This window comes from Jatropha curcas, chromosome 1 (genome assembly GCF_041381405.1).
Source record: "Jatropha curcas cultivar XTBG-Jc1 chromosome 1, XTBG_Jcur_1.0, whole genome shotgun sequence".
Taxonomy (NCBI): Eukaryota; Viridiplantae; Streptophyta; class Magnoliopsida; order Malpighiales; family Euphorbiaceae; genus Jatropha; species Jatropha curcas.
In genome coordinates, this window is record NC_143151.1 from 31,654,001 (window position 1) to 31,677,850 (window position 23,850).

The 23,850-nt window shown below is 32.9% G+C and overlaps 4 protein-coding genes across 14 annotated transcripts; all 4 read right to left on the reverse strand.

Moving 5' to 3' along the window:
- Window positions 1–857: 857 nt before the first annotated feature.
- On the reverse strand, window positions 858–4,603 carry LOC105634958 (NUP50 (Nucleoporin 50 kDa) protein). 3 transcript variants are annotated; one of them, XM_012217928.4, is made up of 2 exons: window positions 4,409–4,603; window positions 858–2,590 (listed from the first exon to the last, which is right to left on the reverse strand). In XM_012217928.4, exon 2 carries the CDS (start codon window positions 2,554–2,556, stop codon window positions 1,147–1,149), a length of 1,410 nt encoding a protein of 469 aa, XP_012073318.1. In that variant the 5' UTR covers window positions 2,557–2,590; window positions 4,409–4,603; the 3' UTR covers window positions 858–1,146. The 3 variants fall into 3 exon arrangements, with proteins under 3 accessions (XP_012073318.1, XP_012073316.1, XP_012073317.1); XM_012217926.3 differs by having other exon boundaries at window positions 858–2,645; window positions 4,409–4,602; XM_012217927.4 differs by having other exon boundaries at window positions 858–2,665; window positions 4,409–4,602.
- Window positions 4,604–5,891: 1,288 nt separating this feature from the next.
- Window positions 5,892–17,324, reverse strand: LOC105634960 (coatomer subunit beta'-2). 8 transcript variants are annotated; one of them, XR_001046899.3, is made up of 26 exons: window positions 17,179–17,323; window positions 16,552–16,572; window positions 16,377–16,438; window positions 16,174–16,228; window positions 14,964–15,000; window positions 14,511–14,836; window positions 14,294–14,425; window positions 14,039–14,187; window positions 12,694–12,762; window positions 12,240–12,390; window positions 12,063–12,128; window positions 11,714–11,902; window positions 11,163–11,303; window positions 10,993–11,067; window positions 10,705–10,881; window positions 10,506–10,597; window positions 10,298–10,414; window positions 9,656–9,770; window positions 9,446–9,517; window positions 8,870–9,066; window positions 8,701–8,794; window positions 8,137–8,243; window positions 7,731–7,854; window positions 7,419–7,610; window positions 6,737–6,800; window positions 5,892–6,259 (listed from the first exon to the last, which is right to left on the reverse strand). XR_001046899.3 is itself a non-coding variant. In XM_012217932.4 (26 exons), exons 1-25 carry the CDS (start codon window positions 17,179–17,181, stop codon window positions 6,781–6,783), a joined length of 2,733 nt encoding a protein of 910 aa, XP_012073322.1. In that variant the 5' UTR covers window positions 17,182–17,324; the 3' UTR covers window positions 5,892–6,259; window positions 6,737–6,780. The 8 variants fall into 8 exon arrangements, 4 of the variants coding, with proteins under 4 accessions (XP_012073322.1, XP_089579356.1, XP_012073321.1 ...); XR_001046897.4 differs by having other exon boundaries at window positions 7,393–7,610; XR_002284435.2 differs by having other exon boundaries at window positions 7,315–7,610.
- Window positions 17,325–18,447: 1,123 nt separating this feature from the next.
- On the reverse strand, window positions 18,448–20,895 carry LOC105634961 (coatomer subunit beta'-1). Its single transcript, XM_012217933.3, has 9 exons — window positions 20,764–20,895; window positions 20,637–20,657; window positions 20,428–20,489; window positions 20,222–20,313; window positions 19,804–20,129; window positions 19,258–19,389; window positions 18,993–19,141; window positions 18,828–18,896; window positions 18,448–18,754 (listed from the first exon to the last, which is right to left on the reverse strand). The coding sequence occupies exons 1-9, from the start codon at window positions 20,764–20,766 to the stop codon at window positions 18,697–18,699; spliced, it is 912 nt and encodes a 303-aa protein (XP_012073323.1). The 5' UTR covers window positions 20,767–20,895; the 3' UTR covers window positions 18,448–18,696.
- A 952-nt stretch (window positions 20,896–21,847) lies between these two features.
- Window positions 21,848–23,058, reverse strand: LOC105634962 (uncharacterized). 2 transcript variants are annotated; one of them, XM_037641520.2, is made up of 3 exons: window positions 22,788–23,058; window positions 22,490–22,675; window positions 21,848–22,245 (listed from the first exon to the last, which is right to left on the reverse strand). In XM_037641520.2, exons 1-3 carry the CDS (start codon window positions 23,017–23,019, stop codon window positions 22,205–22,207), a joined length of 459 nt encoding a protein of 152 aa, XP_037497448.1. In that variant the 5' UTR covers window positions 23,020–23,058; the 3' UTR covers window positions 21,848–22,204. The 2 variants fall into 2 exon arrangements, with proteins under 2 accessions (XP_037497448.1, XP_012073324.1); XM_012217934.4 differs by having other exon boundaries at window positions 22,484–22,675; window positions 22,788–23,052.
- Between the last annotated feature and the right edge of the window lie 792 nt (window positions 23,059–23,850).

The window sequence follows — 23,850 nt, forward strand, 5'->3', positions numbered from 1 at the left end:
TAAAATTAAAGAGGGGCAATGGGCCACCATATATTTTTCCTAATTTCTTCTCCATCATCTCTTCCATAACATTTTTTTTAAAATTTAAAAATATCAAAATTATTAAAATTATTAACCGGCTGTTTGATAATTTTTAAGTGACAAGTTTGAAATTTATTAACAGTTTTGTATATTACTGAGAGTATAGATTAAAGTTTCCCTACATTCAAAACTCATATATATGTATATATATAGAGCAGCATCAATGGAACACAACTAGGGACGAAAGTAGTGTGGGTATTTTAGGATACTCGCTGCGCTCCAATTCGTTTAAATACAATATAAGTAATTATAAATGAATTTAGGACGGGTACAGATAGTAAAATTATTACCCGTAATGGATATAGGTATAGATTTTTTGCATACCCACTACCTGCCATTGGAATACCCATAGTTATTCTGTCCACTAGCAATAAAAATTATATTTTAAATAAATTCAGATTTAAATAATTAAAATTCGCACCAGTATAAGAATCTTTTAAACGAATGCTGAACAAATATGAATAGTAAAATTTAAACGGATTTAAGTACAAATATTTAAATGAATACAGACAATAAAATTTTAAATGAATATAGATATAAACAACTTAAATTTCACGGATTCATAGATGAACATGGATATAGATAACTTAAATTTCATGGATACTTGTCTGCTTCCATCCCTAAACACAACTAACCACTGCATAAATTTATACATATGTTAACCAATCTGATAGAACATTATCCTCCATTTTTCACCAATCTGTTAGAACTTACTTTTCATGCACAAGCACAAGACTCCAAGCAAATAGGACACAAGATAATACCAACACGCAACATATGCAATTTGATATTATATAGTATTATCCCTTATTAGAGGGAGCAACTATAAAATTGTCAAACATTCTCAACGTCACTTGAGCTGCAAAATATGCAACATTGACCCCGGAATTTACTCAAAATAAAGTAATAACATTCTCTTGAGAACTAGACTCAAGTTCAATAAACAAAATAGCAACCGGACTTCTTCAAGACTCTGCTACATAGGGCTCAAGCATGACTCTAGAAGAAAATTCTTCTGTTGACAGCAACCAGGGATGAGAATTCTTTATCCATATAGCGCACCTTTCACTCATCCGAAGCCTTGGGTGAATTCTCTGGAGTCTTCAGAACTGTATTCGTTTTATCTTTATGTGCTGTAATGGCAGCGCGAAACTCTTCTACTACGGAAGCATCCTTGAATTTCAATGCAAATGTAGAAAGACCATCCTTACTTTCACCAGTACTATTCATGCATGCAAAAGTGATGCCTCGCTTGTCCATATTCGTGAGCTTCATGTCAGGGTAAAGACTAGCGTTCAGGATTAATCTGTAATTACCCCTAGCTCTCATAAGGAGTCTAGCTTTTTCTGTCCCAGCAGTAGACACGTTCACCTTGAGTTCTCCCTTTCCACGTTCCTTCCATGAACCATTAAAATACTCAAACAACACTGAATCAGCAGAGAAAACTACTCTCTCATTCTCTTCCCCCGTCTCAACTGAAACCTCTTGCATGGATGGAAAACCAGTACCCTCATTCTTTGAGACTACAGAAGACCCCGTTGTGTTAAAGATGGACGAACTACCGTTACTAGACAGACCAAAACCAAATGACGACTGGTCATTTTTCTGCCCGAACAGAGAAGCAGTAATTGTACCTGGTGAAGATCCATCCTTAGGAACAGATCCAAATGAGAATGTAGAAGCGGAAAACCCAGTTCCAGCAAGACCTGTGAAAGCATTTTGGCTACTTGAAAGCTGTTGGAATGAACTCAAATGAGCGCTTTCAGTGCTTGGGTCTTCATTTTGACTACCATTATCCTTCTTCTCTTTGTTTTCAGTGTTATCACCTTCAACTTTTTTATTCTCACTCGTTCCACCACCCACTGCTTTTACATCCTCTGTTTCTTCACCATCTGCTGTATTTTTATTCTCCACCTCTTCACCACCCGCTGCAATTTTACTCTCTGTCTCATCACCACCTGCTGCTTTTTCATTCTCCACCTTATCAGCTGGCTTTTCATCATCAACCTTGGACCCAGTTGCCTCATTGGCTGCATTATTATTCTCCTTATCCTCAGCCACCTCCTTTGTACTAGTTTCAGCTGCTGGCTCTTGAATCTTGCTTTCTAAGTGCTGACCAGTCTCATCTTTACCCTTCTCTGCCTTTTCACCAGCATCAGCTTTCCCCTTCTCAGAAACTTCTTCAGTAGTAGTGACTACTTCAGTTGTTGCCACAGCAGGGACTGTTGTGGATTCAGTAGGAGGGACCAAGCGAATCCCAGCAAATGGGTTGGATGAGGGGGTTGATGAGGTTGGATTGCGACGAACTTTCAAAATTCTTCTACTTGCCAACACCTCATCACTAGCCCTCTTGAAAGTTCCAGTCTCTTCTTCTACAGATTCATCATCATCATCAAGACCAGGGTTATCTTTTGATATCTCCCTTCCAGCAGCTCTCTTTTTTGAAGGTGGAAGTGTATGTTCCGCATCCCCCATTGACAAATAAACCCAAAAAACTTACTCTTGCCTCCTTTTTCCCACAAGACAGGGTAAATGTGATTTGCGTATCCACAGCAATGATATTTCTAAACACGTGATTACCAAACTAATACATAAGCAGACTAGCAATGTTATAAAAGGAAGAAGGAAGCAATGGTGAAGAATGCGAAGAATAAATATGAAGATATGTAAATAAAAATAAACATGTACAAACTATAGCATATAATGTGAAGAAAAATATGTCTAAAACTGCAAACTGAAATTAATGGGAAATGCTCACACTTCTAAATACCCGCTTCTGGGATTCTAGTACTTTTAACTGACGAAAAGACAGGAGTAACAAACAAGTATTATACTCGAAGTATAAGATGCCTTTTATTGGTCAATCAAAATCTGTTAACGAGAAGAATCAGCTCTCATACACATACAACTTCTAACAGAGATTTATTAGAAGTAAACAGCATGCTTGAACTCATGAATTTAACTATATTGTTTGTACTTGCCATGGGATATCAGCAACACCCCAAAATTCTAGTCATGCACATCAAATGCAATCTACCATGCAAAAAGACACTAACAAGCCACCTCAAAGATTTAGGCTAAGTATCTCTTTCTGATTTTCCATCACAAAATAGAACCGAGTAAAAGTCATAAAATCTGGCCTCTTGATATGTTGACCACTTCTTAAATTCACAGTAGGATCGAGGTAGATCCCTCATGCCCAATACGCAAATTAATAATTGAATTCAAGTCTACGAGGTAAAAGATAAAAAATATAAATAATAACACTAAGTAGCCCACTGAACTCTACAGCCTTCTTCCAAGCTATTAATAAACATGGATCAGAATCGTTCTCTACACCTCCCAAAATATTCTTTTTTAAGTTATACAGTACTTGGCTTTTACAATCTCATCCACTTAAAAATTGTTAGAAAATTTACTGACTACCATGGCAATGTCAATGTTCCCCATGTCAATATATGCCAAATGCAATGCTTATAGCATCAACACATGCAAGTAACATGAAAGAAAGCCTATAACAACTTCAGAGGTCACAGTTAAAAACACATTTATTTTCAGTTCTTTTAAACCATAAAGGAGTTTCACATACGTCCACGCCCAAAAGATAAATAAATAAAGGGAGAGAGATGGTAAAGAAATATAGTATTTTTAGTTTGCCTTATACAAAATAACTTAAATCTCTCCGCCAAGCATCTCTTCATGTCAATGCCTTTTAACATCTAAAAATTTTCTCAACAGGTTTCATAACATCACATGCCAAAACTTAAAAATCTACAGCATGTACAAATCAAATTAAAAAAATTTAAAAAAAAAAAAAAGAAAAGAAGAAAAAAAAATCCATATCATGGAAAACCTGAAGAATCAGGAACGTCATTAAATAAAAAAAAAAACACACACACACACACACACAAGCGGACGCAGAGTTAGAGAGGAAAAGGGTTTTAAATAAAACCTTAAATAAATCATTAACTGAACTACGCACTTCCTTCCTCAACTATTTAAACTCAGCAAAGAAAAAAGAAGAAAAAAAATCCATGAAATATCAAAACCTTTTCAGTTGCCTTTCATTCCTTTCACATTTCCCTAGCAGCCAAACAGAGAGTAAAAGCAAATAAGTCCTAATTATCAAAACGGAAATGAACAAATCCACGAGATTCCGACAAAAGTACCTTACAAGCGCGACCAATAAATGCACGAAAAATTAAAATAATTGAAAGAAAAATCAACAGAATATAGTTAAGGAGAAAATAAACAGCTAAACAGAAGATGTAAATGACTAATTCATAGATTTAGAAAGTACAGAATCAAAGCGGATTTGGGAACTTACAGGAAACAAAGGCGAACTGAAGCAAAACCCTAGAGCGAGAGGGAGAGATACAAAAGGAGAAAAGGGTTTTTTGTAATATTATGACTTTAAATTGAATTTATAGATATTCTTAATATAAAATAATTGCGATTTGGGGAGATGGGCATATGGGTTATGGAGGAGTCTGAGGGTTTCGCTTTCTTTTTCCGAGCTCGAGGAGCAGAGCAAAGGGTCCCTCATAAAGACACGTGTATATTGGGTGGTGATGACCAGTGGATAGTGACCTGATCTTGGTGTCATGAAATTTGTGTGAAATTATGCTTAAATGACTACACGTGTATGATTGGGCCAAATGATTGGGCTATAGACTGCGAACTATTACTAATAGCCGTGTTTAATCCTGCTGTTCTAAAAAACCGAACACTAAAAATCTTTAATTTGAAGTACTATTTAACTATTGTGCGAAATGAAATAAATTAACTCACATAAATGCTTATCTATAGTCTATCCATCTATCTGTGACACATATAAAAGTGAATGGATAGCAAAATATTAACATTACAAAAAACCATTATTGTCTCTCCGTTCAAAAAAATATTTCATTTTTTCTTTTTGATTTGTTCCAAAATATAATTTATCTTTTTTTTTTTGTTTATTCTAAAATATAGTCCACTTTATTTTTTTACATTATAATTAATCATTAAATTATCTATTACATCTTTATTAAATTTTATTTTATTTTTAATAATTTTTATTAATTATGCTAATATAATAATTGCTCATGTGTTATTTAAGATGGATATAATAGAAAAATTATATGAATAAACTTGTCTTTTAACCATAATAATTATTATTTTCTAACATGTGTGAAAATAGAAAGTGGGCTATTTTTTGAGACAAATGGAGTATTAAGTTTATAGATTGATAAGAATGTTATTAACAATTTTTATTTTTATTTTTATTGGTAATATTATTTTTTTACTCAAATCTAAATTTTATTGGATAAAATAAGAAATTATATTATACACTAAATAAGATATATGGAAATTATGGTCATACTATAATATCTTTAAAGATTTTAGTTTTATTGGTTGAAAAAATAAGGGTAAATATTTTCTATCCAAATATAAATTCTATTGGATTAACCAAAAAATTATATTATATACTAAATAAGATCTATATTAATTACGGTAAGAATAAAATATTCTTAAAAAATTTTATTTGAAAAAATAGAGATATTTTAATTTTGATTGATTATATTACATTATATAAGGTACATATTAAACATGACAATAATATAATACCTTTTATTTTTATTTTTAATAAATCTTTAATTTGATTGACTATAATTATTTAGTAACTTATTTTACAAAAAATAAATGTAATATTTATTAAGAAATATATTATAACCGCACTAAACATAATATTCTTTTTTTTTTTTTGTTTCATAAAATGAAAAGAGAATGACTACATTACATATTATATCGGTTGAACAATGAGCTAGTTCCATAAAGAACGGGTATTTATTTGACAATCGATATCCTCATTACATTCACAAGTAGAACGTAAAACAGCCTTCCTTCCACTAATTAAATTAATGATAACCCAGTATAAGAAAATTAATGATGAATATTGGAGAACGGAAGGAAAAGGATTAAATCAACACCAACACTAATTAAATTTTCTAATTCACAATGGCACCATCGCTCATTAAAGCTGGGGATATAAAAGCCTCAATTAATATGCTAAGGCAACAAGAAGTGTGTAACTGAAACTAGGAATCAATTTCTACCATATTATGTGCTCCGTCACAAAATTCACACCGCTACAATTGGTCCACATATAACCTCTATCTAGCCTCCGGCAGGAAACCTGAGAGTTAAAGACACAAATAGGAGGAAAGGAGGGAAAATAATTCAAAACCTGAACCTTTCAAGTGCATTCTGCAACATGTCACTATATAATGATTATCTTAAAAACTGAATATAAAAGTAACAAATTCCACCCATGTTCAAGTTCTCTACAAAAAATTATTGTCAATCCTAGTATGTGTGCATCCAAGTCGGTGTGGATGCTTATGTCTAATTGTACATTAAAAAACCATTTGAGGTACAAATGGAACCGGAGTGCTCCATGTACAGCATAATCATTAAAAATCACACCTAATGGTATACAAAATTTCAATTATACGACGGTCACAAGCCCAACCTTTGGGAATGTCTCACTTCCTGTCGACTTTCTCTAGTATTTTCCAACAAACATAGAATCGATGCAGTTACTGATGCTCATTTAAATTGTGCTCGTCACAACTCAAAACCTACCCATCATATCTAAGGAAGCTTTTCTCACCTTAAGGCATTAATACAGCTGGAACCAATTGCCTTGAAGAGGACCTAGTGATCGGGCGTAAGCACTGAAAACAAAAGTGAGGTAGAGAATGTAAGAACCAAGACATTCAACCAAATATAATAGCAAATATACTAATAACCAAAATAAGTGAAGTAAACAATTTCAGTCAGTTTCAAAATTATACTGAAATAGAAAATCAATCCATCAAGGATACCCAGGCAATCATGGAAAACTGTTATACATGTACTGGCTCAAGCATTATATGTTTAATCCAACGGATAGATATCTGCTTTTGACCTTTCACTTTAACCTAGATGCTTATGTTAGACAAGGCAGTTGGACATAAGTACAAAAATTTTTACACCTGAAATTGAAAGGAAAAAAGAATCTACACAAAAAAAAAAAAAAAAAAAAAAAAAAAAAAAAAGGACAAAGCATTATAACTAGGTGCCATAAGACTCTGGCAATAAATTAAAATTAACACAACCTGACTCTCAACTAGTAATCCGGGTTGACTGCATATGTGGCATCATCAATAGCACATTGGAAAAACAATGGACGTAATAAATAGGTAGTACCAGTAGTGGTGGTGGTGGTGGTAAAAATAACTTGTGAAAATGTGAGTTAGAGATGGCACTTTAGAATCAATTAATCACCAGAGACAAAATTTGGATTTTCATACTGCCCCAACCAACTGCTTTTAGGCTGACGGGGTTCCTTCATTATTCGTACCCCACTCTTCCTCAGCCTCGTTACCATTGACAAGTACCGCACCATCTGTAGAATCAGCATCAACCACAACAGCCTCCTCTTGGCTCTCTTCTTCTCCATTGTGTTCCTCTGTTATCTGTTCATCTCCATTTTGTTCTGCAGCCTGCACAGAGAACAATAAATTGTTTGTCAGCCAAAAAAAAAAAAAAAAAAAAAAAAAGCCAAAACTGAATTGGCTAATCAACAGCATTTGTGTGAGTGTATATATATATGCAGTAGATACCTCATGATCATAGTCTCCATTTTCAAGAGGTTCTTCTACTAGCATGTTTCTGAAGGCCTCCACGAGGGTCATTTGAGATTTATCAGCATGGTTCATGTAGTCCTCCGCAGGATGATAAACGCCCCTGTAAAGCAATTATTAGTCAAGTTATTACAGTAAACCAAAGTGCCATGCATCAATAACATTTCAATCCAAATTATATGCTCAGTTTGGAAGAGTTAGGGTTATGATAAACCAACAGTGGATATCCATTAAAGAAGAATCTGAAGGAACAAACTTTGAACGGGAAAAGCAGAAGCAGAAAGATTTTTGTTAAGCTTAAGTTGTTTTTTCATCAATCACCCTATGCTTTTAGTAGATTTGAGTTCCTATACAAGTAGACATAAAAATAAGTTTGCAATAATACCTTGTTTCTGTCACTTTAGATTCAACAGATAGAGCAACTTGCCAATCATCAAACATATTTGGGTACTCGTCAGGATCAGCCAAAGATTCTGCAGCTTTTGGGTTAACCTGTAAAACAATAGTGATCGAAGTGAAGTCCATGCAATGCAAGCATAAAAAGAAATTAACACGTGTTTACTACTCATAGCAAAAAGTAATAACCATTAACATTTGGAATAATATGCAACAAGAAATACAAGAATAACAATAGATATTACAGCTGTCAGCTTTTAATTGGGGAAAGTTTTTTCCACAAGCCTTCCAGTATGCATACTACCACTGAGCCAAAGTTCATTGGTAAAAAAGGAAATAAATTAGCTGAACCTCTGAAGATTTATTCCAGAGCCAGATAATAGGGTATATAAATTGAAGCTGTTAAAAATTTGTTGCTGGTTACTGAAAATATTACTGATCTGTTTCAAGCTCTGGTGATATTTCAAATACTTACAGAAATACCATTCAACAAGTAATCACAAGATGCAAAAACACAACGGTTACTAAACCAAAAAATAATTCAATGAGATACCTTGTTGAGGTCTTTTCTCCAAATTGCTACAATCTCTGAAACCTTGCTTGGAAGATAGGATCGCGCCATTAAAGCAGCCTCAGGAATCCGATTGCTGCAAGATACTTTAGTATCAACATGCAATTGCATCTATCCATGTAGTGAGAGAGCAACTGAAAAACAAGTATACCTTTCCACCAAAAGCTGGAGGCAGTCTTCTAATTTGCCCAGCATAAACAAACAAAGGAATGCAACATTGTTCTTCCCTTGCTCTTTGGCAAGAGATGCAAGTTTTGAAATCCCTTCTGCATCTCCTAGTGATGAATATAAAAGCAATAAACCACTCAAGTCTGTTGCATGCTTCATACATTCCTCAGCCATTTCTAACTGCAATTACAGTTGGAAATAAGTGAACAAGAATGCTTGTAGAAATTGGATCTAGAGATAAAATATGGAATAAATGTCAAAATTATAAAGTTCAAATTAGAGGGATAAAATACAGCATCATGTACAATAAGAGGACCCAAGCACCAAAAGAACTCATTAGTTATTCTAATTGCCACTTTTAACAAGCTTAAATTAGCAAGATTGAGTGACAACTCCAATCCTGATAATAGAAGCTCCCTATTTCTTTCAAGAAAAGAGGTACATATTTCACATACATTGCAACCACCTCATAACAAGGTAAAGTAATGAAATGCTTTGATTTAGAGGAGCTACATCTAGTTCAACAATACATTTACGATTCAACAGAGTAGCACAATACCTTTCCAGTAGACATAGCTAATTCTCCCAGTTGCTTCCACTTGGACTCGCTCTGCACTTCAGTGGCAATTTCCTGCAGCATAAAGACATCAATATTCAGAGCAAAAACAAAGTTGCCTAGATAAATAAAAAGTTTCAGATGCTAAACTAAATAAAGGCTTTAATTATCAGTTACATACTCCTCACCAATGATAGGAAAACTTTAATTTACCTTTGCAATCTCTAATCTGCCAAGCTGTATAGCTAGCTCAAATCTGTAATCAGGATCTGTAGCTACTTCCAGAGCATTCTCTATCATACCTCGTGATTCCAAGAAACGTGCAACACTGGCAATCAAAACAAATTATATCATTCAATTCCAAGACATCACTACTAAACGCTTGTCAGAGAATATATGAAGCATAGTATGATATTCTAAAGATTCTAATGTAATGGTCAGGGAAGCTAGCTACATAGGTTTTCATTGATCTCTCACATTAATCAATCAAGTATCTTAAAAACAAAAAAAATAGAATTATATCATCATACTAACTAAAAAGTTCGAAAAAGAAAGCAAACGATCATAGATTTCATCCTGACCCAAAAATGCTTGTGAGGAACCATATAGCTTTGTTAAAATACAATTTTTCAAGTGATGTATGAAACACAAGATTATAATGAAAGTATAAAGAGATAAAGCAGATTAATAACTTCTCTATGTTACCACTAGCATGGTGTGTTCATGCCAGGCATAGGCCAAACAAATATATACAAGGTGTTTCCAACAGCCATTCATAAAATGAACTAATTCCACAAAAACCAAGGTAAACATCCATTTGCTGTTATTTTACAACTGGAAAAAGGCCAGTCTTACCTATTATGATGCTCTTTAGGAATTGAAGGTAAAATGGCATCAGCTCTCTCCAGGTCCCCACGCATCACTAAAGTCTTGTACTCAATTAGGCTAAGAAGCAAAGTGTACCCCATAACACTGCATTTCAAAAACAAGACCAGTAAACAAAGGATAATAATCAAAATACAAGCGTTTAACTTCCAAAAACAGACTGCCATCAACCACCTACTTGAATTCTTTGTCTATTAGATATACTCGACTTTGATTGGGAAGATAACCCAACAAATACATTGGCCGGTCCAAATGGAACATTGTGGTTACCTAAATCAATAGCGTTAGTTATCAAGACAGAATCAACTAAGGTAAGAAATGAGCAAATTTCTAGGTATACAAAAACATTTAGATAAAGAATGCAGCATTTAAAGCACCTCTCCTCCAACACAATAATTAAGTCTCCAAGAGGAGTTGTTGTAAATAAAGCAATCCCCGACCCATAAGCCAGTCCTGACACGCTCATTGGTTTCATGGAGAAGCTCAAAGGCATCCTCAACACCTTGTTCATCCACAGGTCTTCCACTATCCAAATAAGATGAAACTATGTCCCGCTGCAACATTAAGATCAAGTTCAATTGTATAAACATGCATTCACTGAAGACTGTAAACTAGAGCAAGACCAATCCATAAATCCAAAATGGAAATTTAATATGGAACCTCACATTGTATTTCAGGATGTAGAATGATGTATCACTAGCAATTGCCACCATATCACCACTCTCAGCCCAATAGAGATTCTGAAATATTTGAAACAAGTAACAAAATTTATCATGAGGATGCATGTTAGCCAGGGAAAAAGAATTTCAAGATGCTAAAGGACATTCTTGCTTACTTTGACAGTAACATCAATTCGCCTAATCAACCTGCAGTCAGCCCAATCATAAAAACAAATGAAGTCATTTGCACACATTGCCAACAGTGTTCCTCCATAAATTCGCTCAGCAGAAAATGTTGGTCGGACACTCTTCTTTTCCTGAAATAAATACCTTAATTTAACTCCATATTTTCCATACAGGATACTATGTACTAGATGGATTTAAAAAATCCAGAATATTGTATCAGCCATCAAAGGATTGAGAGAGAACATCATCAACCAAATAATGAATGAAACTCCATGGTTGCCATAACATTTATCATTTGATTATTGTCCCTAAACAGGCACTGATCATAGGGTTTAACAAGAATGGCAAACACCCTACCTCACCCACCCCAAAAGAAAAGCGAGATAAAAAAACAAAATCTACTTTATTTCTGAACAATACAAGACAAAGCAAAAGAAACCTACCTTGCCATTGTAAGTGAAAATAAACTATTTGCAACTTACATCTTCTAAATAAACAAAGACCAAAAGAGAAAAAAAAAATACCAAGAAAGATAACAAACCTGAAAATTTTTACTGAAAATCTTAATCTTTGATGTACTTTCTCTAACAGCATATTCTCCATCCGAGGACCAAACAAATTCCAATGCTGAACCAAATGATCTGTTTCTCCATGCTAAAGCTGTATATATGATGTACTCACCATCTCCACATACAACAACAAATCTCCCATTGGGATTGTGCTTTAAACTCTGGGGAAGATGCAATAGAACATAAGTCAGCCATACAATACACCAGGTACACAGACACACAGATGGATTTATTAGTAATAAAAAGTGGCATCCTCAATTACTGAGATGGATTGCTAGATGTTATATAGGACAAAAAAAAAAAAAAACAACGCTAACTCACTTGTGGATAAAGATCACATGTTCCCAACTCCTTCACAGCTAAAGGCAGTCTTTCTCCATCAGTAGCCTATAGCACAGAAACAGAAGTACTTGTAATGTGATTATATGCAACAGTACTTATCATTCCCAGTTCTGATATCATGTAGCTACACCGGAACTGGTTTAGTGGAGTCCCTACCTCAAAATCTGCTCCCACACTCTTAATGTTCACAGTTTGGATTTCATTGTGTTTGGCCCAAATAATCTTTCCAGTGTTATCCATACTAGCCACAGGTTCTTCCCGACCAATTTTAACCATAATGGTTCCTTCATCATAACCAATCACAATACTGCACAGCAGATTTACAGCCATCATGCTCTTAGTCATAGTAAACAAAGAAAAAGAAACACTTCAAAGGATGTCCAGCAACTCCTACACAATTGCTGGAATTGATCAGCCACAAACTTGCCCCGACAAGATGGAAATTTATTAAACAATGTAGGAGGAGGAATAACTTATGAGAGTTATAGTTATGGTATTTAGGAAGTAATAAAGTAGAACACAATAAAGACAAAATGGCAACAACATTATGAACCCCTGCTAGTGCAGACTTTGCAGTAGTAATGATATTAGCCATCTGCAAGAAACTTACCGGCGTGAACTCTTCATATATCCAATTGCCCAAACTCTTTCAAGACCATAATTCAACGTGTTTTCAAGCCTGTCAGTCAAAGAAATACATCTCAAGGTGTAAAAATTTTGAAAACAAGCAGAACTCAATAGCTCAATAAGATTCAGATACAAAATAAGATTACATGAAAAAGAGACAAGATGCAAATATACATATATATATTAACAGAATAGAAGACTTGACCCCCTCTCAAGAATTTGTCTAAGATAATAGATTCATTAATGAGTACACCTAATTTAGCCTTTTACTAGCCTCATTCACTCTGAGCAAAATTTATCTCAATCAAATTCAACATTATGGATTGGTAAAACATGCATCAAATAATTGAAACAGGATTTTAAATAACAGAATCAGGGACAACATAATGGAATCAGACTGAAATGGATTGTTGCAGACTAAATCAGCTACCATTATAATTTTTTCAGCATTAGCAAAATGACTCAAACAAACAATAAACGAAGAATTAAATGTCATTATAATCTCATATATGTAACAATATATGGTGCAAATAGTCAGAGAGAATTTATAATCAATATTTATTTCAAAATAATGTCTACATTAGATTATTATATAAAAGGGTACATGACCTGAATTAAAAGTTTTGAAAAACACATTTATTTATATACAAAGGTCAAAAAGGGACTTCGAGTGATAACTTTTTAGGATTTAAATAGATATAGAACCCCCCCCCCCCCCATCAGACATTGGGAGAAAAAAAAAAAAAAAAAAAGAGAAAATTGCTGTCTTCAATAACAGCATGACTTGTCCTTATCCTTTAAGAATCAGCACTGTCTATCCTCTAATCAGATAAGCCACCCTCTCTATATTTCTTCTACCTTGGTGTTATGCCCATTATGGCCTTTACACCCTAGTGAGAAATAGTCATTACATATATTCAACAAAATTCCAACTCAGTGCAATTCCCAATTCCCAGTATCATAACAGTCAATATCACGTCGACAGGCTAAAACTCCAATATCTAACAACTGATACATAATATTTAAAACAGTTATTACACATGCAGATACAACCAGAAAAAAATCCTGTATCTTTGTTACCTAGAATATGAACCAGAAATTCAAATGTTAGACTCAAGAAAACCATAAACACTGGACTAATTTCTACAAAACAACTGTTTGCCAAATTTTCTTCTAGCAACGAAAAAAAAAAAAAAAAAAAAAACCTCCAGTAATGTGCTACTGCAATTGGAATGTAGAAGTTTGATACGATAATTTTTTTTACAAACAAAAGGTTCAAAAGCACAGTTGGTGAACATGTAAACTACAGAAAACCAAGTTTTCAGTACCTATAAGTTGTTGAATGCCATATGCGAACTGTCCCATCCTCAGAACCTGTAATTATTATAGGAAGTTCAGGATGGAAACATACTGCAGAGACATTGTGAGTGTGGCCTTCTAGTGTCTGAACACAGCTTTTGGTTTGATAGTCCCACACCTGCTCATATAGTAATTATTTATTGATATTTCAAAATCAAGATAAGTATGTTAAATCAAAACATAACTACATAACTAGAGAGAAAAAAAAGAGGCTGAAGGCAGACCTTAGCAGTATGATCATCAGAACCTGTGATCAGGTAAGGTTTATCACCACCAGTAAAGTAATCAACACAATTTACTCCTTTCTGATGGGCGTCCAGTGTAAAATTTGGATCAGGGGAGCCAAGATTCCAAATCTATTGAAGAATAAATAAATGATAATGAGTATGATGATGCACAAAATGCACCCAACAAATTACCAACTTTTAACAACCTTTATACCTTTATGGTGCGATCAAGGGATGCACTTGCAAAAGTATTGGTGTCTTTTGGATTAAATGTCACTTGCATCACATAATGGGAGTGTCCCTCAAATATTTGAGTACAGACCCAACCCTTCTCCCAATCCCAAAGTTTTATGAGCATATCATCAGACGACGACAGCACATATGGGAGGGTGGGATGGACAGCCACACATCTAATGTAGTCTGTATGTGCCTCAAATACTTTAATCTTATCCATTGTGTTGTAGTTGTATACACGAATAAACATGTCATCAGCTCCAGCAACAACCCACTGCTTTCGGGCAATAAATTTTGCTGACCTAACTGCAAAACAGATCATCAAATAGACTTAGATCATGGAAACAAGATTTTACCAAGACAAAATGCGAAGGAAAGAAACAAATTGTGTTTAATTGTGACCATATACACAGATGGCATAAGCATATCTAACCTGGTAACTCAGTGACCTCAAATGATTTTGCCATGGTCTGGATGAAGATCAAGGAGATTATAGTTAGAGGTAGAAACACAAAATCTTGAAAGAATCTTTGCTAAAAATGAAAGTAGAATTCTTTGTATAATTCATATAAAGAAGTAAAGATACTAAAATTAGACATGAAAGAAATGAAGATATTAACATTATATAAGGAAAGAACAAAGAAATAAATGAATTCTAAAAGGTTTTAACGAAAAATAACTTTGAAATTTAAAGAAAAATATTAATGCTGCTTATTTTATCTGACTATCACAAAACTGAGGAAGTTTTGCTGGCATACTTCTTTGCTTGGTCTATAGCAAATAAATGCAAGCCATTACATGATCATAGCTCTTTCACTTCATCATCCACAATCACTATTGTTGAGGAATAGCAACTCAAAGACATGGAAAGACTAAGGCTACATGAGAATGCCATCAAAGCCTTCAAATTTTCTTAAACCTAATTCATATCATGTCTCCAAACCATAAACAATTCAAAAAGTGACCTACTTCACATGTTGCTAAAAGATATTATAAGCCAATTACAGGACACCAACTTGTTCGCCACACATAACAAAACTGTGAGCGACCATTCTCTCATTGCATAATTCTTCCTACCTGTAATTAATCGACATTAACCCAAACTAGGACATACCATTCAACTACCAAATAACTTTGTATCATTGTATGTGTACCAAAGGTTTATGAACCTAACTAGACAGTTGTTTCTATAATCACAAAATACAAGTCTAATCACAAAATATGATAATTCTATCCTATCCAAAGTAACGAGTCTATCCTAGCCAAACTAACAACATGCAGGAAAGCTCAGTGAACCAGGGTACCATGTTTGCTTCTTACCCTCTCTTCACTGGAATAAGTAAAGCGGAGATTGGATTTACTAACACTCTCATATGACAGTGTTACTGTTGGTACAACATTCATGCACAATGCTAATTGGTTAATTGAAATCACATTTTGCATTACTTCAGACGTTATTTAGAAGTATTCATAATGATAAGATTCATAACAATTTACAATTATAATCTTGTTTTATAAACTTAAAAGCAATTTTTTAACATGGCAATCCAAACAATGAACGAGCAAATCATATAAAATTATGACAATATACTAAGAAGTTCCATTTTTTGTCCTGTGCAACTAATATTGACACAGTTTTGTACCTGTGACTGGTAGTTCCAGATGCAAACAGTCCCTGAGTACAAACTCACTAGAATCCTGCAGTAAAAGTCATGACAAGTAGCGGTCAGTACAAAACATCTCCAACATCTCTTCCCAATATTTTGCTTCCAGTAAATCATATTTCCTATTCTCTCAAACAACAGAGAATTAACTAAACAAATATACAGAACAATATAATAGTTACCATGGTTCAGTTGGATGTAGATCAACAGATTTTACTCTCTCTGATCTTTGAGCAAGTTTCCTCTGATTCAAATGTCGAACAAGAATATCACATATAAGAGTTAAAAAGTCCCATACACCGTAATGAGATCTACTGCACAAATTGAAATCAAATTAAATAGAAAATTTAACAATACCTTTATTTCAAGTCTGAGAGGCTGTGAACACAAAACAAAACAAATACAAAAACTCATCAGTTCCAAATCAAACACCGGATCTCAAATTAATCGTAAAACAAAATCACCATTTGGCCACTGAGAAAACCAGTGATGGTTAAAGAAAATTTGGAATCTCAAAGAAGTTGGTAAACCAAAACCGTTACAAGATTCCAAATATACCTTCAATTTTCTCGGCAACCAAACAAAACTCCAAAAATTCACTCGAACTATGAAAATGTAAGTTCGATTAGCAAACAACTAATTTAAATTCGCGCCCAACAAACACCAGATCTCAGGTGTATTCAAGTCCTTTCCACTTTGCTTTGTTGCAAAGAAATGAAAGGGAACTTCAAGACCCTTGATTTTTCGTCACTAATCCGAGGGTAACTGACTCCACAGTAACGCATTGGATTCAATAAACAAAACGAAGTGCCCAATTACGTGATTAGACGCTAGAAATCCATGCAATTAGATGCATAACTGTATAATAGTAACAAATCAATGTAGATTTTAACCAGATCTAACTTGTACTCGAACTCGAAATGACTTCCAAACGACAATAGAATTGAAAGTGGATAACTAAACGACAATAGATCATGAACTCACCATTTTTGCAGATCGCGATAGCTAGAGATCCAGGTAATCAAGCAATAATGGAGAATAAAGATTGACAGTGTGAGAGAGAGGGTCTTTGGTTTTGTATTCGCAAGCCCTCTGTTAATATGCGAGAGACAAAAGAAGAAGAGAGAAATGCTTTGTAATCAAGGAACAGAATTACGGAGATGCCACTATATGAGAAGGAATCTAGTAGATCATGTTGTAGAATCAGATTAGTAATTTGTTGATGATGATTTGGCAAATTAACGGCCGAGATTTTAAGAGGGGTGTCCATCTCTGCGATTGTTGATTGGTACGAACAATGCCAACATGGTATAAGGACCAACTGTGGAGGTGACGTGCCTGCCATGCTGGAACTTTGGGGCCCATCCATGGCCACAGTAACAATTTTTTTATAAGATTTCATTATTTTTAATTTAAAATAATAATAAAATAGCACTTTAGCTATTTTAATTTTAAAAAAATCCTTCACCTATTTTAAAAGCAAAATAATCTTCTTACAGAAAATAATAATAAAATAAAAATTGTGATGTTTAATTAAATATTGAACAATATATGTTTAATTAAATTATATTTAAACCGACAACCAATCTTTTTTGTTGAGTACATTGGTTAGGCAAAATCGAATTGGGTTGATTAAGTTGATATTTTTGCTTATCCATATTACAATTGTATTCCACGGGGGTATACTTGAATAGTTTCGATTTATGTTATAATTATATAAATTGCATTTTCAATATGTCTGTAGATTATCATACTGGGTTTGATTATGAGAATAAAATTATTGCCCCAATGCCACAATTGTAAGGAGAGTATGGATTTAATTGAATTAGGCTTACTACAGGCCTAGGAGACCTTAAGTCCATCCAGATTTTAGTGCCAGTTTGACACTTGAAAGTAGATTGTGACTTATAGTTAATAAATATTGAAAAAATAATATAGTTACATTTAACAAATAGAATTAAAATATTAATTTCAATTCACTAAAATTTATTTTATTAAAACTAAATATTCTCGTATATTTTTTAATTATAGAAAATTTGAATATAATTAAATTACACTAATTACTTGTGCTAATAAATATTTAATTTATTGTTCAAGAATTTCAGAAAGAGCATAAAATTTTACGTTTTATCATTTAATAAAAAATACTTAAATAAATAATTCAAATTAAAGCAACAAAAATGTACTTATAATAATTTTCCGAAAAATTACATTCAATTCAATTAAAAAAAAAAAAATTATACAATCTGTCCATCTCACAAGTGACTAGTATATAGAGAATTGATAAAGCAAAAACATAATATAGGCTACTAATTTATACAAACCACACAATAAATTATAAATATATTATTTTTCCTTGAATCCTAGTATCATACAAACAACATAAGTAATTTGCTAATAGTAGCTGCCATTATTTCCTCTAAGCTTCGCCTCGTAGATAGAAAATTTTATTCCTTCAAATCACACCATTGTAGCGGTAACAATAGTTTCAACGCTGCCTCCTCAATTTGGGCTGCTAAATTTAACCATAATAGTTCCATTATCAAAACCAAACGCAACCCTGCAAGAGATTGGAGTAAAGTTAAACAATTTACTATAGTAAAAGGTTAACTGAGATAGAGTAATTAACTTACTGGTGTGAACCTTTCATGCATCCAATGGCCCAAGCTCTTTGAAGACCATAATTTAATGTGTGCTCGAGCCTACAAATTAATGTATTAATTAAAGTTGTTAATAAATTCCAGAAATACAAGATATTGAAACTCAAATATATAAACAAATAATAAAATAAGAATTACCTGTAAGTGTTTGCATCCCATATACAAATATTCCCATCTTCAGAACCTGTAATTATGATGGGAAACTCTGGATGCACAGAAACTGCACAAACATTGTTTGTGTGGCTTTCTAGTGTCTGGATCCACCATTTCGTTTCCAAGTCCCACACCTTTTTACCAATTTTCACATGCAAATTATAAATATTAGGAACTACAAAAAAAAAAAAAAAAAAAAAAATACAGTATATGTAAATGGCTGAAGAAAAAGAGGTACCAGGTTTCGAACCTTAATAGTATAATCATCAGAACCACTAACTATATATGGCTTATCATCGTTGGTGAAAAATTCTACACAATTTACCCCTTTGGAGTGCCCTTCCAGTGTGGCTGCTGGAGCAGGAGAGCCCAGATTCCAAATCTATAAAATGTAAAATTACATTTGTAAACCAAATGGCTTTAAGCTCGACAAAAAATTAGCTAGTCCACGGACAGGGATGGAACTAAACTTCAAATTTTGAGTTTGAGAAGCCAATGATAAAAATGAACAAGAAAAAAAATAAATTTGTGCAGCAATATGAAAATTTAAACTTTAGGGAGCTAAAAATTTTACTTATGTACATATAATATGTAAATAACAAATAATTAGACTTGGGGTCATATATATACTGATTAAGGAAAAAATACATAATAATATACGTTTAATAAATAAACTTTTTTAAATTTTAAAGAAAAATTAAAAAAATTTGGAGGCTAAACACATAATTCTTTTCCCTTTTAAAAATTTAAAGTGCATATTAAAAGAGACAAATTAGCTAGAACTCAGTTTATTAACCTTAATGGTGCCATCAAGTGATGCACTTGCGAATGTATGGTTATCCTTTGGACTAAACACAACATGCATCACATAATGAGAATGCCCTTCGAAGATCTGAGTGCAATTCCAATCCTTCTCCCAATCCCACAATTTTATAAGCTTGTCATCGGAAGATGATAATACACAGGGAAGTGAAGGGTGAACAGCCACAGACCTAATGTAGTCACTGTGTGCTTCAAACTCTTTGATCAACTCCTTCGTATTGAGATCATATACACGAACAAATTTGTCATCTGATCCGGTTAAAATCCAGTCTTTTCTTGCAATGAATCTTGCTGACCTTACTGCAAGAATTGCGCAGATGAAAATTTAGCAGTAAAAACTTTATAGCAGCAGTGTAAAGATTTAAAATTAAGCATGTTCTTTGTGTATATACCAGGTGAGTCTGTGACCTTGAAAGACTTCTCCAATTTCTGTGACTGGTAGTTCCAGATACACACGGTTCCTGAATACAAACTAGTAAGGATCCTGCATGGAAAGAAAAAGATTGATCATAATGTGATATAGGAAATTAATGTATAAATATTAAAATTATTTAAAATTAGAAAGAAAGGTTGAATTTTTAATTAATTAATCAATTACCATGGTTGAGTTGGATGAAGATCCACAGATTTTACCCTTTCTGATAGTTGGGTAAATTCTTTCTGCAGAAAATTAAATCATATGTAACAAGTTAATTAGTAACTGAAACAGTTTGCTTATTGCAAGGTCCTGGAGAGGATAACATTGCAAAATATATACAAAAAGAGAGAGAGAGAGAGAGAGAGAGGAGGAGGAGGAGGGAGAGGAACCTTAATTTCCAATGCAAGAGCCTAATCAAAGAAAATGCACAAGTTGATATATTAGTCCAAAGATGAAATCTATATATTGAGTGTTTCTTTACTTACAGATATGCAAAATATTACAGAAAAACCTCACCATTTTCTTAGCTGATATATATAGCACAAGATCAGTAGAGAAAGTGATTAATATTGAAATGATTCTAATATTTGGAGATGCTGTGAGAGAGAAGATTGGTGGAGATCTCTATATATACTGTAAGAAACTTTGCGATTAAGGAAAATGTATATATATATATATATATATATCTGTCTTTTTTTTTGCAACCATCCAGGAAGAGTAGAAGACAGAAGATTTTTTCTCATTTGGTCATCAAGTAAGCCCCAAACCGTCGATTATTTCATGTGTTGGAACTGACGCGTAAGATCTTGTCTCATTACCCGCCTGGTTTGACTGTGCCATTAGATGGCTTAAGGTTTAATTCGAAGAAGATAAGGTTACACGATAAATAGCAGTCGTTTCAAAGTTGATTTTTCTAAGTCACGTTCTTTGACTTTCTAAATACTATGAATCTATTGTGTGATTAGTGATTAGTTTAATTTTAGAATTGGATTATAGTTATGGTTTGATTTTAGAATCTATTGCTACATGCATATGTTATTATAGTTATGGTTTAACTTTAGAATTCATTTGAAATTTTAATAGAATTTGATAAGTTTTACTCAATTCTATATAACTAAATTCGTATAATTAAAATCTTTATTTTTTTTCTCATTTCAAACACAAATTGAATTTCCAAATCTGTTCATAAAAATTTTTGGAATTCATTTGTTTTAAATGGATTGCTAAATATTTCAATGATACATTTCATCATTGAGGTAAGGAAAAACAAGCCATAACTCATGAAATTGAGAAATTTCACCTCAATTCCATCGTTGTATAAGCTGACAATTCTTAATTATATTCTTTTTTTATTAACATGAAAACAAATATTCTATAATATAAATATTCTATAATTATATCAAAACAAATAATACGTTCTGATCTTTAAATTTATTTATAGCTTTCGAGCCACGAAAGTGGTACCAAATTTAGGCAAACTCTGTATACTAGATATGACCTCAAAATAACAGGGGTCAAGGTCGGCCAGTGAAACGATTGCGGATAAGCTTCATCGTCGATAGAGAAACAGCCCGTTTTTATTGTTTTTATTTCTGAAATATCATTTAAATCCATTAATTTATTTTCCAACCAAAGATTGAATATATGACATTCTATGAATTTCACAATCCATAGGATTTAAGTTCCATAGATTTTGTGAAATCTGTAAATTTGATATTCTATTAATTCAAACAATCACTTTATATTTAGTCCAATACCAATATAGAAGAAAATAATAACTCATGAATTTCCCCCTCGCAATAATTTTTTTTTTTTTTTTTTTAAGAATGATCCACGCTTCAAACGCTAATATTTTTCATAGCATCTTACAACTTATTTGGTTGATTATTATGTTTTTTGATACAATTTGAAAATTGAACCTATCATCTTCCTTTGAGAGCATATACTTGATGCAACTCTAAGAGCATGAATCCCCGCAACTTTCCTTTTTGACAAAACCTGTAACAACAGAGAAGCATATAAGAAATCATATGATTATTTCTATAGAAAAAGCCTTAAAAAAACTATGTCCAATGTTATATGAAATTTGAAGTCATGTACTCAAAATTTCAAATACATTTTCCTAAAAAGAAAAAAGAAAACATTAATTTTGAATTTTTATCGATTCAATGCATCTCCTTAATGCATATTGTTTGTGGATTTACTTTGTTAATTATCTACATACAAAATCACGTACCATTACCAGAATCGTCACATTTGGAATTTTCACAATTTCGGATGGAGCCATGTTCCTCGTAAATGCCCTCTAGAGGAGGTTTCTCACTATCTTTTAGACACAAGCTTACACAAAAGGGCGCTGCCCTTCTAAGAGCCGCACATTTTAGCATGCATTTTCTGGCGCAACCACCATCTTTAGCATCCTCTGAGACTGCCAAGAGCAACAAGAAAAACAAAACCACCATCAGTCAAATTTAAATCATAAAAATTGCTTACTGTTTGTAGTTTTTCTTTGTTAATTATCTCTAGAAAATCCAACATACCATCACCAAAATTGCCACATATAGAAAATTTACAATCTTCAGTACGCTCATGTTTTTGACAAATTCTGATACAACAGTTGACATATCTACTTCCATAAGGACCACACCGATCGTCGCATCCTCTGATGCAATCAACACCTTGAGCCTCCTCTGAAGCCTGCTCTGAAACTGCCGAAAGCAAGAACAGAGTCATAACCACCGTCATAAGCTTAACAACCTGACTTTCTTCCATTGTTCTTACTTAACCTCAACTTTGCATTTTATGTATTCTTTTACTTCTTTATATATTTGAACAATCGTAATACAGAGGGACTAATTTGAAGGCATATGGCAAATTCTTTTAAATGAAAATATCATTACCAGATTTATTGACAATGAAACTTTGGCCAAATGGCCAAAACGAAGATCCTGATACCAAAAAGTTTCAGGTTGGAGGATTTCCTCTCCTTTTTAAAAAAATGGAATTCACTTATCTATATCGGATCCATGACTTTATCTATAAACCAAATCAATAAAGAAATAATGAATTTTGTTAAATGAACATCTTTCTGATCATACGCTAGAGAAAAAAAAATAAGAAAAATATTTAAAAATTCATATTTTCATTGATTTGGCCTATGTCACAAGGTCATGAACTTCATGTAAACAAGTATAATCTAAAAATTATAATATCTACGCAATAATTGCCAGATTTATTAAGTAATTGCAATGTCTGCCCAATAATTATTAGACTTACTGAGTTGATATAAATCAAGGGGCGGCTGAAGACTACTCCAATGTGTATAGAAACTCAGAATTGAATTACAATACATTATTTTTATTTTTTATTTTTATCAAATCTTAACTTAATTACCTCCTAATTTGTTGAAATTTTAATTCTAAAATAATATAACTTTTTCTTCTTCTTTTTTTTTAATAATTAAAAACTCCAACAATAAATTTGTTGCATTAATAATAAAATTCTTTAATTTTTCTCGAATAATTAACAAACCCAATAATAAATTTATTGCATTCATTATTTATTCAACTCAATTACACTCTCTGTCTTTCACTTCACAATAAT